This window comes from Stomoxys calcitrans, chromosome 3, assembly GCF_963082655.1.
Source record: "Stomoxys calcitrans chromosome 3, idStoCalc2.1, whole genome shotgun sequence".
In the NCBI taxonomy this organism is placed as follows: Eukaryota; Metazoa; Arthropoda; class Insecta; order Diptera; family Muscidae; genus Stomoxys; species Stomoxys calcitrans.
In genome coordinates this window covers 119,808,253-119,825,939 of record NC_081554.1, presented here as the reverse complement: position 1 = coordinate 119,825,939, position 17,687 = coordinate 119,808,253, and the positions used below count along the sequence as shown (strand labels likewise).

The 17,687-nt window shown below is 39.1% G+C and overlaps 1 protein-coding gene across 1 annotated transcript in view; it reads left to right on the top strand.

The window, feature by feature from the left end:
• Positions 1-17,259, top strand: part of LOC131996104 (uncharacterized) — a 21,697-nt gene extending 4,438 nt beyond the window's left edge. The window contains exon 2 of the mRNA XM_059365554.1: positions 17,170-17,259. Coding sequence (XP_059221537.1) covers positions 17,170-17,259 — 90 coding nt within the window. The remainder of the gene's footprint in view (positions 1-17,169) is intronic.
• Positions 17,260-17,687: the final 428 nt, after the last annotated feature.

Genomic DNA, 17,687 nt, shown 5'->3' with positions numbered 1-17,687 from the left:
GGTGCACAATGATCCCGTGGTGAAAATAAGGTACTATATTTTTTGATATCTGAAGGGGGGCGGACCCTCCCCCTTACCCTAATTTTCAGAAAACGCCAGATCCCGGAGATGGGTGGTGCGATTTAAGCGTAATTTCGTGTGCTCTCATATAGTACCCTAAAAATAAAAATTTGGTTTCCAAATTTCGGATGCGGTACCTAGGGGGGGGGCGGTCCCCACCCTAAAACTTACCAAACATATATTTAGACCAATCACGACAATATGGGACTCAAATGAAAGGTATTTTGAATAAGCAAACGTATCTGATATCCAATTGTCGAACTAAGTGCTAGGGGGACCACCCCAACCCCCTAAACGCCCCTAAATCGGACATATTTACCGACCATGGCAATATGGTACTCAAATGATAGGTATTTGCGAGTACAATTCGAAATCTGATATCCCAAATGTGGGGGCCACGTTTTTTTGGGGTCCACCCCTTCCCCAAAAACCCCCTCAAACAGGACTTATTTACTGACCATGGGAATATGGGGGCTTAAATAAAAGGTATTTGAGTGTAGAATTAGAATCTGATATCCAAATATGAGACCAAGTATTTGGGGGGCCGTCTCTCACCGAAACCTCCCCCAAAGGGGGACACATTTACGACTATAACCACATGGGGCTCAAATAAAAGGTCTTTGGGAGTAAATCACAAATCTGATACCGATATTCGGGAAAAAGTGTCTATGGGGCCACCCCACCCCCACAACACCACCCAACCCACAAACCACCCCTTAATCGGACATATTTACCGATCATGGCAATATGGGACTCAAATGAAAGGTATTTTACGAGTAGAATTCGAATCTGATATCCAAATGGTGGGACCACGTTTCTAGAGGTCCACCCCTTCCCCAAAACACCCCCCGAACAGGACAGGGGGGTAGAGCAAGAATTGAACCCATACATCGCAAAATGGGGCCCAAATAAAGTAGTAGAATACGAATTTGATATCCAAATGTAGGACCATGTATTTAGGGCATCACCACTTCCCCAAAACACCCCGCAAAGGTTGACAATTTTTTCGACCATGCCAATATGTGGTATTTAAGATTAACGAATTTGATAACCTATTTTGGGACCATGTGTTTTGGGGGACGCCTCATCGTGTAAACTCCCCTAAACCAATGGCAATATGGGGTTTAAATAAATGGTATTTGAAAGAAGAGCACAATGCTGATATTTTTTTTCAGGGCCAAGTGTCTGGGGGACCACCTCACCCTCGAACGCACCTCTAAATCAGATATCATGAGAGTATCGGGGTGAAATAAAGCATTTTAAGAATGGAGTACACCTTACATCCAAACTTAAATTCGCAGACCAATAAAGATCATATGGGATTCGGACAAAGACACTTATATTTGTTAAACAATTAGTCAAGCGATTATACTGTATTCGTAGCATGGTATTTCATTAAAAGCTCTTTAATTGTCGAAAATAAATATTCCAAGGAAACTTTTTTTTCCATATAAAGTTAAACAAGTAAAAAGGCGTTAAGTTCGGCCGGGCCGAACTTTGGATACCCACCACCTCGTGTATATATGTAAACCACCTTTCCATCATATACCTCATACCGATCTGAACTATATACGACACGGATGTCGAAAAGCCGAACATAAGTCCACTGTGTCAAATTTCAGTGAAATCGGATTATAAATGCGCCTTTTATGGGGCCAAGACTTTAAATCGAGATATCGGTATACATGGCAGCTATATCGAAATCTGGACCGATTTGGGCCAAGTTGCATAAACATGTCGAAGAGCCTAACACTAAGCACTGTCCCAAATTTCGGCGAAATCGGACAATAAATGCCTCTTTTATGGGCCCTAAACCTCAAATCCAGAGATCGGTCCTATATGTCAGCTATATTCAAATCTGGACCGATCTGGGCAAAATTGAAGAAGGACGTCGAAGAGCCTAACCAAACTCACTATCTCAAATTTCAGCGGACATCGGACAATAAATGCGTCTTTTATGGCCCCAAAACCTAAAACCTAGATATCGGTCTATATGGCAGCTATATTTAAATCTGGACCGATCTGTGCGATATTGCAGAAGTATATCAAGGGGCTTAACCTAACTCACTGTTTCCAAATTTCGGGGACATCGGGCAATAAATGAGCATTTTTATGGGCCCAAAACCATAAATCAAGAAATCGGTCTATATGGCAGCTATATCCAAATTTGAACCGATCTGGACCAAATTGAAGAAATATGTCAAAGGGCCTAACACATCTCACTGTCCCAAATTTCAGCAAATTCGAAAAATGAATGTGGCTGTTATGGGCCTTACACCATAAAATCGGAGGATCGACCTATATGGCAGCTATTTCCAAATCTGGACCGATCTGAGCCAAATTAACGAAGGATGTCGATGGGCCTTACTCAATTCACTGCCCCGAATTTCATCAAAATGGGATAATAAATGTGGCTTTTATGGGCCTTAGACCCTAAACCAGAGGATCGGTCTATATGGCAGCTATATCCAAAATCTGAACCGATCTGGACCAAATTAAAGAAACATGTCAAAGGGCCTAAGACAATTCACTGTCCCAAATTTCAGCGAAATCGGATCATAATTGTGGCTTTTATGGCCCTTAGACCCTAAATCGGAGGATCGGTCTATATGGCAGCTATATACAAATCTGGACCGATCTGAGCCAAATTGACAAAGGATGTCGAAGGGCCTAAACACAACTCACTGTCCCAAATTTCAACAAAATCGGATAATAAATGTGGCTTTTTATGGGACTAAGACCCTAAATCGGCGGATCGGTCTATATGGGGGGCTATATCAAGATATAGTCCGATATAGCCCATCTTCGAACTTAACCTGATTATGGAAAAAAAGAGTCTATGCAAAATTTCAGCTCAATATCTCTATTTTTAAAGACTGTAGCGTGATTTCAACAGACAGACGGACGGACATGGCTAGATCGTCTTAGATTTTTTACGCTGATCAAGAATATATATACTTTATAGGGTCGGAAATGGATATTTCGATGTGTTGCAAACGGAATGACAAAATGAATATACAACCCATCCTTCGGTGGTGGGTATAAAAAGGCACAGCGGAGCGGGCCCGGGTCAGCTAGTAAAGTATTTATATTCTTGATCGTCGTGATATTTTATGTCGATATAGCCATGTCCCGTCCGTCTGTCAGTCGAAAGCACGCTAACTTTCGAAGTAGTAAAGCTAGCCGCTTGAAATTTTGCACAAATACTTCTTATTAGTGTAGGTCGGTTGGGATTGCAAATGGGCCATATCGGTCCATGTTTTGATATAGCTGCCATATAAACTTTTCTTGGGTCTTGAATTCTCGAGCCTATAGAGGGCGCAATTCTTATCCGATTGAAATGAAATTTTGCACGACAGGTTTCTTTGTGATGTCCAACAACTGTAAATCGGTCGATAACCTGATATAGCTGTCATATAAACCGATCTTGGATCTTGTGCCTCTAGAGGGCGCAATTCTTATCCGATTTGAATGGAACTTTGCACGACGTGTTTCGCTATGACATCCAACAACTGTGCTGAATTAAGTTTAAATCGGTCAATAGCCTGATATAGCTGCCATATAAACCGATATTGAATCTTGATTTCTTGAACCACTAGAGGGCGCAATTCTTATCCGATTTGAATTAAATTTTACACGAGGTTTTTTTTTTATGATATCTAACAACTTTGCCAAGTATGGTATAAATCGGTCCATGACCTGATATTGCTGTCATATAAACCGGTCTGGGGACTTGACTTCTTGAGGGCGCAATTTTCATCTATGAATCGGTTCAGATTTACATATAGCTCCCATATATAACTTTCATCCGATTTGACCTATTAAGGCTGTAGAAGGCACAATTTTGGTCCGATCTTCACCAAATTTGGCACCAAGTGCTTTTTTGACGTCCTAGTATGTGGTCAAAATTTCATTAGAATCGGATCTGATTTGTACATGGCTCCCATGCATATCTTTCATCCGATAAGCCCTTTTAAATCTGTAGTAGCCACAATGTTTGCCCCATCCATACAAAATTTTGCAGGAGATGTTTTATTTGACTTAGGTAAAGTCCCCATATATATCTTTTAATCGTTTCGACTTTTAAGGCTGTAGTAACTATAGTTTTGGTCCGATCACTACAAAATTTTTCATGGCATGTTGTAATTGATATCCCAATGCGTGAGCAAAATTTCATCAAATCGAATCTGATTTAGATAAAACTCTCATATATAATTTTATGCGTTTCGACTTTTAAGGCTGTAGAAGCCACGTACTATCGTAAGAAAATCGTAGAAGGTTCTATTCGATATTTCAATAGGTATACAAAATTATAGCCTGACAAAATTTGGATATAATTGCTATAGATTAAAAGTATTACATAGACTTTTTTTATTGAAAATTTTGAATTAAGTGAAAAATTAGCTTCAAATTTTCTCCTTCAGAAAGTGTCATTGTTATTTTGCTTTTATAAAAGTCCATTGAAATTTCGTCTTAAGAGAACATTTTATTCAAAATTTAGTTTTCTCAGAAAATTTAAAAAAAATTGTTTTCTTAAACTTTCGACTTGATCTTACGTTTTTATACCTACCACCGACTGATGGGGGAATATTCATTTTGTCATTCCGTTTGCAACACATCGAAATATCCATTTCCGACCCTATAAAGTATATATATTCTTGATCAGCGTAAAAACCTAAGACGATCTAGACATGTCCGTCCGTCTGTCTGTTGAAATCACGCTACAGTCTTTAAAAATAGAGATATTGAGTTGAAACTTTGCACAGATTCTTCTTTCGTCCATAAGCAGGTTAAGTTCGAAGATGGGCTAAATCGGACTATATCTTGATATAGCCCCCATATAGACAGATCCGCCGATTTAGGGTCTTAGGCCCACAAAAGCCACATTTATTATCCGATTTTGCTGAAATTTGGGACAGTGAGTTGTGTTGGACCCCTTGACGTCCTTCGTCAATCTTGCCCAGATCGGTCCAGATTTGGCCATATAGACCGATCCTCCGATTTAGGGACAGTGAGTTGTGTTAGACCCCTCGACATGCTTCGATCGGTCCAGATTTGGATATAGCTACCATATAGACCGATCCCCCGATTTAGGGTCTGAGGCCCATAAAAGCCATATTCATCATCTGATTTTGCTGAAATTTGGGGCAGCCAGTTGTATTAGGGCCTTCGATATATTTCCTTAATTTGGCCGTGATCGGTTCAGATTAGGATATAGCTGCCACATAGGCCGATCTCTCGACTTAAGGTTTTTGACCCATAAAAGGCGCATTTATTGTCCGATGTCGCCGAAATTTCGGCCGTTGAGTTAGGTTAAGTCCCTTGATATACTTCTGCAATATGGCACAGATCGGTACAGATTTGGATATAGCTGCTATATAGACCGATCCTCCGATTTAGGGTCATATGCCCCTGAGAGTCTTATATTAGGCTTCTCGACATCCGTATCGTATATGGTTTAGATCGGTTTATTCTTAGATATAGCTTCTAAAAAGGTCAATATCCTATTATACACAATAAATCAATGACATATTTCGATATAGCTGCTATGGGGCACAAGGTATGCATTTTTCACCGGATTTTGACGAAAGGTGGTTTACGTATATTCCCGATGTGGTGGGTATCCAAAGTTCGGCCCGGCCGAACTTAACGCCTTTTTATTTGTTTTGATTTTGGGTGGCGTTTTTGGTGTAACGGGGCAGAGTCCGCCCCCTTCCAAAATCAACAAATTATATAGCCGATTTCATCTACCTATCTACTCCTTAGATAAAATCTTAGATATAGAGTGATTCAACAAAAAACCTCACGCACAAAATAGTTTAAAATTTTTATTTCAGCATTTTGGGCAACTTAAGAAGTCGCTATAAGCAGTTATGTAATTGATCACAAGCTTAAGAGCCATATAATCAGACATACGAGGAAGTTAAATACATACCTTGTCATTGGAGAGGATGAATCTTAGTGTGAGGTTGTTCTTGTTGCGGCAGAAGTAGCATAAGTCTTACATAACTTTTATCTCACGCTCACATCACTGGTTGTTTAGGGAAATGTTGATGGCAGATTCATTTTTTCTTCATGTATTTGAGAGCATTTGTGTAGTCATTCAGAGCTACAGATAGGCTTGGCTTGCAGATATTTGGAATCTACTTAAACTTTACAAAAGGGAACCCACTCTCAGCGATGTGACGGAAGATACGAGTGAGTTGGAAGAGAAACTTCATGTCATCTCTCCAGCCCCAGTTTCCTTAATCTCCGATTGTAATAACATCGTCATTTTTCTGCCGATTCTCAAGAAAAGGTGCATGAGAGATTTTCTTATGACACATAACTGGTAAATTTCATAGTAATCGGTCCAGATTTGGACATATCTCCCACATATATATTTCACCCGACTTGGACTAATTCGTCAATAATCTGATCATTTCTTAACCGATTCTCTCGAATCGATTTTCTTATGATTTCCGACATTAATTGTGAATTTCAAAAAATCGTTTCATTTGGATATAGCTCCCATATATATGGGGCAACTCAGGCCAACTCTCTCCATTTTAACAAATGATTTGCTTGCTACTCCAATCAAATAAAAAGTCTCTAGAATTTTGTTATCTGCATTTAGCCTAGCCCAGGATCAACGAAATAGATGTAGCAGATTTTTGATCCCATTCTTATACCCACCACCATTGGATAGGGGTATACTAATCTAGTAATTCCGATTGTAACACTTTGAAATATTCGTCTAAGACCGCATAAAGTATATATATTCTTGGTCATCTCGACGATCTGAGTAGAACTAGCCATGTCCGTCCGTTTGTCGAAATCACGATAGAGGTCGAACTCGTAAAGCTAGCCACAAATTAAATTTTGCACATATACTTAAAGGGTGATTTTTTTGAGGTTAGGATTTTCTTGCATTAGTATTTGACAGATCACGTGGGATTTCAGACATGGTGTCAAAGAGAAAGATGCTCAGTATGCTTTGACATTTCATCATGAATAGACTTACTAACGAGCAACGCTTGCAAATCATTGAATTTTATTACCAAAATCAGTGTTCGGTTCGAAATGTGTTCAAATTTTGACAAATTTTGTTCAGCGATGAGGCTCATTTCTGGTTGAATGGCTACGTAAATAAGCAAAATTGCCGCATTTGGAGTGAAGAGCAACCAGAAGCCGTTCAAGAACTGCCCATGCATCCCGAAAAATGCACTGTTTGGTGTGGTTTGTACGCTGGTGGAATCATTGGACCGTATTTTTTCAAAGATGCTGTTGGACGCAACGTTACGGTGAATGAACACATTTCGAACCGAACACTGATTTTGGTAATAAAATTCAATGATTTGCAAGCGTTGCTCGTTAGTAAGTCTATTCATGATGAAATGTCAAAGCATACTGAGCATCTTTCTCTTTGACACCATGTCTGAAATCCCACGTGATCTGTCAAATACTAATGCATGAAAATCCTAACCTCAAAAAAATCACCCTTTAGTATTAATGAAGGTCGTTGGGGATTACAAATGGGCCATATCGGTTTAGTATTAAATATAGCTCCCGTATAAACCGATCTCGGGTCATGACTTCTTGAGCCTTTACAGCCGATGTGGCAGAAATTTTGCATGATGTGTTCTGTTTTCCAACAGCTACGCCAAGTATTGTTCAAATCAGTTCATAACCTGATACAGATCCCATATAAACCGCTCTCCCGATTATACGCCTTGAGCCTATAAAGTGCGCAATACTTATCCGCTTTGGGTAAAATTTTATACATCAACTTCTCCTATGACCTTCAACATCCAAACCAAGTATGGCTTGAATCGGTCCAAAACCTGATATAGATTCAATAGGATGGAAAATTTTATCCGCAGAGAACTTGAGAAATGTGTTCCTTAGTGGAGGGTACATAAGATTCGGCCCGGCCGAACTTACCACCCTTTTACCAATTTTTTATTGCATGGTAAAAAATACATACGACGTCCTCCAAACAAAAAACTTGACCCTCAGTATACTTTAAAGGCTATAAATCCCGATGGAGGTGCTTTTTCATAGTATTTTGTGGTTCCTAAACGTAAGAATACGCAAAGCATGGATCACCATTTCCATATCTCAATGGAGAAAGCAATGAAAGCATTTGGGGTTCACAACATGGTAACTTTATTCGTTACTAGCTGACCCAGGACCGCTCCGCTGCGCCTGCTTTAACTTTATATGGAACAAAAGTTTTCTTGGAATATTTATTTTCGACAATTAAAGATCTTTTAATTGTCCATACTAACTTGACTAACAGTTTAACAATATAAGTGCCTTTATCTGAATCACACATGATCTTTATTGGTCTATGAATTTAAGTTTGGATGTAAGGTGTACTCCATTCTTAAAATACTTCATTTCAGTCCGATATTCTTGTGATGTCTGATTTAGTGGTGTTTTCGGGGGAGAGGTGTTCCCCCATATATTTGGCCCTGAAAAAATATCAGCATCGTGCTCTTCTCTCAAATACCATTTATTAAAACCGCATATTGCCATTGGCTTAAGAGGAGTTTACAGGATGAGGCCTCCCCCAAACACATGGCCCCAAAATAGGTTATCAAATTTGTTGTCTAATCCCAAATACCTTTCATTTGACCCATATATTGGCATGGTCGAAAAATGTTTACACTTTGGGGGTTGTTTTGGGGAAGGGGTGATGCCCTAAATACATGGTCCTACATTTGGATATTAAATTCATATTCTACTCCCAAATACCTTTATTTGAGTCCCATATTGCGATGGTCAGTAAAAAATTGCTGTTTGTCGTGTATTTTGGGAAATGGGTAGACCCCAGAAAGTAGGTCCCGAAAATGGGTATCAATTCTCGATCTACCCCCAATACCTTAATTTAAGCTCCACATTGACCCCGATTTAGGGGTGTTTTGGGGATTGGGGTGGTCCCCCAAACAATAAGCCCTGAAAAAATATCAGCAACATGTTCTATTCTCATATAACTATATATCATTTATTTGAACCCCATATTGCGATTGGGCTCAAATTTGGGGGTTGTTATGGTAATGTGACGTCCGCTAGACAGTTGGCTTCTAATGTTGATATCAGATACGTGGTCTACTCCCACATACCTTTTATTTGAGCCCCATATTTCCATGTCGGCAAATAGACCGGCTTAGGGGGTGTTTTGGGGAATAGGCGGCCACTTAGTGAGTTGGCCTTGAAATGTATATCGGATTCGTGTTCCACTTTAAAAACCCTCTTATTGGAGCCTCATATTGCAATAGTCAGAAAATATTTACTATTTGAGTGGTGTTGTGGGGGTGGGGTGGCCCCATAGACACCTTTCCCGAATATTGATATCAAATTCGTGCTTTATTCTTAAAGACCTTTCATTTGAGTCCCATATTGCCATGGTAGGTAAATATGTCCGACTTAGGGGTGTTTTGGGGCTTGGGGTGGTCCTCCTAGCACTTGGTCCGACAATTGGTTATCAGAAACCCTCTTATTTGAGCCTCATATTGCAATAGTCAGAAAATACTTACTATTTGGGTGGTGTTGTGGGTGTGGCATGGCCCCATAGACATTTTTCCCGAATATTGATATCAAATTCGTGCTTTACTCCCAAAGACCTTTCATTTGAGCCCATAGTGCTATAGCCATAAATTTGTCCCCTTTGGGGGTTGTTTTTGGTGAGAGGCGGCCCCCTAAACACTTGATCCCATATTTGGATATCAGATTCGTATTCTACATTCAAATACCTTTTATTTAAGCCTATGGGGCTTAATGGTAAAAAATAAGTCCCGTTTGGGGGAAGGGGTGGACCCCCAGAAACGTGGTCCCACATTTGGATATCAGATTCGTATTCTACTATGTCTGGTAGGTTTTAGGGTGGGGCGGACCCCCTAGGTACCCCTCCCGAAATTTGGATACCGAATTTTTATTTTTATGGTACTATATGAGAGCACACAAAATTTCGCTTAAATCGCCCCACCCATCTCCGAGATCTGGCGTTTCTTAAAATTAGGGTTTGATATCTTCAGATATCAAAAAATGTAGTACCCCATTTTTACCACGGGGTCATTATGCACCATCTGTGAAAATTTTAAGAAAATCGGTTCAGCCGTTTCTGAGTCTATTAGGAACACACAAACATACAAACAAACAAACAAACAAACCTACAAACAAGCACAAATTGATTCTTATATATAAGATTATGGCCTGTTTTTTCTAATAAAACATAGATTTATTGCATTCAGATTTGATCCTCTTAGATCACCATATTCAAACCCGTTAAAAAACTCTCGTAAGCTTTGGGGAGGAGAACAAGTTGAAATTCGGACAAGTTATTCCAAAATTGCAGGTTCGCTAAAAAAGATAGTTGCAAGTCTTCCCCCAAGTTGGACAGCAGTATTTACATGAAAGAGTTACTCAAATAGTTACGAGTATTAGAGTTTACAGAGCACTAACAACCTTAATAACACCCGAAGAACTAATTTAAGTTACATAAATCATACCCCTTTTTACTTTAAACATGAAAAACATGAGTGTACCGAATTAGCTATTCAAGCGAAAATTGGATTAAATATTTCCCTGCGTTTTTATATAACTCAGGGACGTTTCGCCGATATTTTTTATGTACACATTTTCCTGATCATGTCTTATGGGATTACTAACGAAAAATTAAGTTTTATTTATTACTCACTGTGCAAAATTTTAGTTAAATCGGATACAAATTGGGCCCTATAGTGGCTCAAGAAGTAATATCGGGAGATCGGTTTATATGAAAGGTATGCAGGTTATAGACCGATTCATAGGATTCGTACAAAATTTCAGTCAAATCGGATAATAATTGCGCCTCCTATTGGCTAAGGAAGTATAATCGGGAGTTCGGAGTTTATATGTAAGCTATATCAGGTTATGAACCGGTTTGGAACATGCTTGGCAAAGTTGGTGGAAGTCGAAACAAATACTTCGGGCAAAATGTTTGTAAAATCGGATTGTTATTGCGCACTCTAGATGCTGAAGAAGTCAATATCCGAGATTGGTTTATATGGCTACTTTATCAAGTTATGAACCGATTTTGACCATAGTTAGCACAGTTGTTGAAAGTCATAACACCTCATACAAAATTTCATCCAAATCTGATAAGAGTTGCACCGTCTATATTCTCAAGAAATCAAGGTCGAAGATCGGTTTATATCAAAAGTAAGCGTGCATTCCACAAGTGCATTCCACATATGTAGGTAAACGGACGTACATTGCTAGATAGACCTAAAATTTTATGGGGTCTTAGATCAATATTTCGATGTGCTACGAACGGAATGGCTATGTTAGTATACCCCCATGCTATGGTGGAGGGTGTTCTTTATTTGATTTCCTTAAATTTTCGCATATAGTGCAGAACGTTCCCGTGGTGGAAATAGGGTATTTAATTTTTTGATATCTCAGGGGGGATGGGCTGACCCTCTCGCTTATCCTTATTTTTCGAAACGTCTGATCTCTGAGATGCGTGGAAGGATTTGCGCTTTATTTTGTGTGCCCCTTTTTAGTAACCTAAAAACCAAAATTTGATATCAAAATTTCGGGTGGGATTCCTAGGGGGGCCGCCCCACCTCCAAAGCCCACCAAATATATATATAGACCAGTCACATCAATATGGGACTCAAATGAAAGAAAACATATCCCATATACAATTGTAGGATGAGGTATTTGGGGGACCACCCCAGCCCCAAAAACAATACTCAAGCGGATATATATATCGACCATGGTATTTTAAATAAAAGGTATTTGAGAGTTGAATACGAATCGGATTTCTAAATGTTGGACCAACTGTTTGGAGGGCCGCGCCTCCACCAAAACACCCCCAAAGAGGACAAATTTACTGACAATAGCAATGAAAAGCCTTTGAGAGTTAAGCATGAATCTGATACCAACATTCGGGAAAAGTGTCTATCAGGCCACCACAAACTCATAACACCCCGAGATTAGGACGTACTTGCTGACTATTGCAATATGGGGTTCAAATAAAAGATATTTTAGAGTAGAACACAAATCTGATATATATTTTCAGCGACAAGTCTTTCAGTTAGCGGCCCATACCCAAACCGGACATGGTTGCCGACTATGATACTTGGGGCTCAAATGAGAGATAGTTGGGAGTAGAGCACGAATCTGGTATCAACATTTGGAAACAACTGTCTAGGGAAAGTATTTATGATCAGAAAACCAATTTGGTGTCCAAATTTGGGGCCAAGTATACGGCCCCAAAATCGGACCAATAGCAATGCGGGGTTCAAATAAATGATATTTGAAAGTTGAGCATGATGCTGAAAAAAACTCCCCTAATTCGGATATATTTACCGACCATGGCATTATGGGGCTCAAAAGAAAGCTATTTGGGAGTAGAGCATGACATTGATATACACTTTCAGCAACAAGTTTCTGGGGGTCCACCCCTTCCGCAAAACATCTCTCAAGCAGGAGTTATGTATTGTGTTACCAAGTATTTGGGGACCGCCTCTCCACTAAAACACACTCCAGAAAAGGCAAATTTATCGACCATGGCAATATGGGGCTTAAATAAAAGGTATTTGAGATTAGAAAACGATTTTTATATAGAACTAGTTGACCCGGGTCCGCTCCGCAGCACCTTCTTTTACTTTATATGGAACAAACATTTCCTTGGAATATTTATTTTCAAAATAAATATTTTAGTAAAATACCATACTACGAAAATAGTGTATCGCTTGACTAACAGTTTAACAATAAAAGTGCCTTTATATGAATCCCATATGATCTTTATTGGGGTATAAATTTAAGTATGGATGCAAGGTGTATTCCATTCTTAAAATACTTTATTTCAGTCCGATAGTCTCATGATATCTGATTAAGGGACACCGCTTAATTAATTTCGAGATGAGGTGGTCCCCCAGATACTTGGCCTAAAAAAATATCAGCATCGTGATTTTCTCTCAAATACCATTTATTTAAACCCCATATTGCCATTGGCTTAAGAGGAGTTTACAGGATGAGGCGTCCTCCAAACACATGGCCCCAAAATAGGTTATCAAATTCGTTTTCTAATCTGAAATACCTTTCATGGTCTTTCATGGTCGAAAAATTTTTTTCCTTTGGGGGTGTTTTGAGAAAGGGGTGAACCCTAAATAAATGATCCTACATTTGGATATCAAATTCGTATTCTACTCCCAAATACCTTTATTCGAGCTCCATATTGCGATGGTCACTAAAAAATTGCTGTTTGTGTGGTATTTCGGAAAATTGTTTCCGAAAATGGGTATCAATTCTTGCTCTACCCCCCAATACCTCTCATTTAAGCTCCACATTGACATGGTCGGTAAATATGCCCAATTTAGGGGTTTTTTGGGATTGGGATGGTCCCCCAAACACTAAGCCCTGGAAATATATCAGCAACATTTTATTTTCATTTATTTGAACCCCATATTGCCATTGCCCTCAAAATTTTATATCAAATTCGTTTTCTTATCTCATTTAAACTCCTTTTTGCAAAAGTCAGCAAATATGTCCGGTTTGAGGTATTGGCTATAAAAACTATGAATATTTAGTTCCACTCTCTTTAAGACTCAAATTGTCTTGGTGAGCAAATACGTTATGGTGGTGGGACGTCCGCTAGACTGTTGACCAACTTATATTGATATCAGATACGTGGTCTTCTCCCACATACCTTTAATTCGATACCCATATTTCCATAGTCGGCAAGCATGGCCGGCTTGGGGGGTGTTTTGGGGGTTGGGTGGCCACTCAGTGGTCTGGCCTTGAAAATATATATCGGATTCGTGTTAAACTTTAAAAACCCTCTTATTTGAGCGTCATATTGCAATAGTCAGAAAATGCTTACTATTTGGGTGGTGTTGTGGGGGTGGCGTGGCCCCATAGAAACTTTTCCCGAATATTGATATCAAATTCGTGCTTAACACCAAAAGACCTTTCATTTGAGCCCCATATTGCTATGGTCGTAAATTTGTCCCCCAAACACTTGGTCCCATATTTGGATATCAGATTCGTATTGTACATTAAAATACCCCATATTCCCATGGTCAGTAAATAAGTCCAGTTTGGGGGTGTTTTGGGGAAGGAGTGGACCCCCAGAAACGTGGTCCCACATTTGGATATAAGATTCGTATTCTACTCACAAATACCTTTCATTTGAGTTCCATATTGCCATGGTCGGTAAATTCTTATTTTTAGGATACTATATGGGAGCACACAAAATTTCGCTTTAATCGCACCACCCATCTCCGAGATCTGGCGTTTCTGAAAATTAGGGTAAGGGGGAGGGTTCAAAAAATCAGAAAATGTAGTACCCTAATTTCACCACGGGGTCATTATGCACCATCTGTGAAAATTTCAAGAAAATCGGTATAGCCGTTTCTGAGTCTATAAGGAACACACAAACATACACACAAACAAACAAACAAACCTACAAACAAACACAAATTGATTTTTATACCCACCACGGAAGGATGGGGGTATATTCATTTTGTCATTCCGTTTGCAACACATCGAAATATCCATTTCCGACCCTATAAAGTATATATATTCTTGATCAGCGTAAAAATCTAAGACGATCTAGCCATGTCCGTCCGTCAGTCTGTTGAAATCACGCTACAGTCTTTAAAAATAAAGATATTGAGCTGAAATTTTGCACAGATTCTTTTTTCGTCCATAAGCAGGTTAAGTTCGAAGATGGGCTATATCGGACTATATCTTGATATATCCCCCATATACAATAGACCCATCATCCGATTAAGAGTCTTTGGCACATAAAAGCCACATTTATTATCCGATTTTGCTGAAATTTGGGACAGTGAAATGTGTTAGGCCCTTCGACATCCTTCGTTAATTTGGCTCAGATTGGTCCAGATTTGGATATAGCTGCCACATAGACCGATCCTCCGATTTAGGGTCTTAGGCCCATAAAAGCCACATTTATTATCCGATATACTGAAATTTAAGACAGTGAGTTGTGTTAGGCCCCTCGACATCCTTCATCAATTTGGTCCAGATCGGTCCAGATTTGGATATAGCTATCATATAGACCGATCCTCCGATTTAGGGTCTTAGGCCCATAAAAGCCACATTTATTATCCGATTTTGCTGAAATTTGGGACAGTGAGTTATATTTGGCCCTTCGACATCCGTCGTCAATTTGGCTCAGATCGGTCCAGATTGTGATATAGCTGTCATATAGACCGATCCTCCGATTTAGAGTCTTAGGCCCATAAAAGGCGCATTTATTGTCCGATGTCGCCGAAATTTGGAACATTGAGTTAGGTTAAACCCCTTGACATATTTATGGTGTAAGGCCCATAATAGCCACATTTATCGTCCGATGTCGCTGAAATTTGGGACAGTGAGATGTGTTAGGCCCTTTGACATATTTCTTCAATTTCCAGAACGGTTCAAATTTGGATATAGCTGCCATATAGACCGATTTCTTGATTTATGGTTTTGGGCCCATAAAATGCTCATTTATTGCCCGATGTCCCCGAAATTTGAAACAGTGAGTTATGTTAAGCCCCTTGACATACTTCTGCAATATCGCACAGATCGGTCCAGATATCTAGGTTTTAGGTTTTGGGGCCATAAAAGACGCATTTATTGTCCGATGTCGCTGAAATTTGAGACAGTGAGTTTATTAAAGTTTTTTTTTTTAGAATATAATGGCGACCAATAAGCGATTTAAAAAAAGTTTTATAAAACAGCGAAAACGTAATTTTTAAAGAGTGTTATTTATAAGGGACGCCATGCGGGGAGTACGCCTAACATAGGTCAAACTTCTTCATTTTCGATGTAATTTGCACTGGCATATTGTTGGGATTTGTTTCCACCAGTCGTAAAAATAAAAATACAAGTTTTTTACAAGCTTCAACAATTTTTTTTTATATTTGTTAAAAATGAAATTTAAAAAAAAAAACTGTAAATTGTGATATGTTCTAATTTGTTTTCTATATAGTTTTCCAAAATATTCAATTAAATTAACAGGTAGCGTAAGAAATAAAAATGTCTGTTAAAACGGACACCATTCACTAACAGGGTAAAATTAGAACCGCTTTTGGCGGACTTCGGCAGAGGTGTATGGATGGATAATAAAGCAATTCTTGACAAATTTGGTGAAAATCCCTACAAAATCCGAGAGTTCAAATCGGAGGAAGCCTCTGCTAAATTTTATTAAAATCAGCCCAGATTTAGATTTAGTTCCCTCTTCAGTTTTCACCCTAAAGCCAGTGAGACAGCTCTTTGGGAAGAAGTTTTTACGTGACATAGTACTTCACAAATGTATCCAGCATTAGGAGGTTGCTCTTGGTGTTCTGTTACAACTTTCCCGATTTAGCATCTTGAACCCCTGGAAGCCGCAATTGTTATACGGTTTGGAGTTTTACGCAAGTGTTCTATTTTGACTTCAAATACCCTTGGTATATATACACTGATCTTTCCCATATATACCGATCTTTCAATTTGTCCTCTACGGTCTCTAGGTGCTTAAATTTTTGCATGATTTGGCAGAAAATTGGTACGTAAAAATTTGGGGTGGAACGAATAAAGGCGCGATTGGTCTATTTAATGATCCTAAGTCATAATTTATGACAATTTAAAGATTTCGAATGCGGGTAAAGACGTTGTCAAATACCACAAAATGTGTTCAACGCAGTGACTTTATACCAATACATTGCCCCTTGCTTGGGTGTAAGCGGCTTGGTGTTGATAGACGAGAGGAAGGGGTAAATCGATATCCACACAACACATGTGTTCCCTATTCTTGTGGCATATCCTGAATAACGATTTCTTCCATTTTTCATTCCACTCTTTCTCTCTGGGTTTTTTTGCGATGAAAAGAAGACAATGAGGTCAGCATATATCGCAAATCAAATACAGCCAAAAGAACACGTTCCATTAGAGCTCATGCCACTGAACTTAAGGAAAAACGGAAAGATCCTTTGCAATTTTTTTTTTTTTTTTGTTCCGCAGGCGGTTGTTAACAAGGAGCCAAATACCAACTGACAATACCAAAATATTTATATTCATGGTGTCAGAGAAACCAAACAATAAAAACAGCTTTCCTTTTTTGCCCACACCACATTCCTATTCCAGCCGCCGCCGCCGTCCCCTCACCATGTACAACCCAGTGTCCTGCATCATCATCATCATCTGACAAACACTCGCAAAAACACAACATTTTGAAATAACACCCAAAAAGTTTAACGAAATAGGGAAAGTGAAAAATTGAAAAAGGACACGATGGTCACAAACATTTTTATGGGTAGAGTGGAAAAAAAACTTTCCAGATTGGAGGTAAAATCAAAGCGTACCATGATGTCCTTCGACATTGGCGACTTTGAATGTGTGCGTAGCTGTGTGCGGCTCTGGGTGTTGAGCATTATTACTATTTGCTGCTGTAGCTGTTATCATGGGGAAGGGATAAAACAATTTTGGGGTTTTGTAACGACACTCTGTATGTACGGCAGTGTGCGGCGCTGTTGCGTGTGGTCGTTTATATTTCGTTTTTTCCGAATTCAAGGGGATTTAAGAGTAAAATATTCATATTACTGGATTATGCATTATAATTGTGATTTATGGTAACTGTAATCACTTTGCTCCTGCAACTCGAG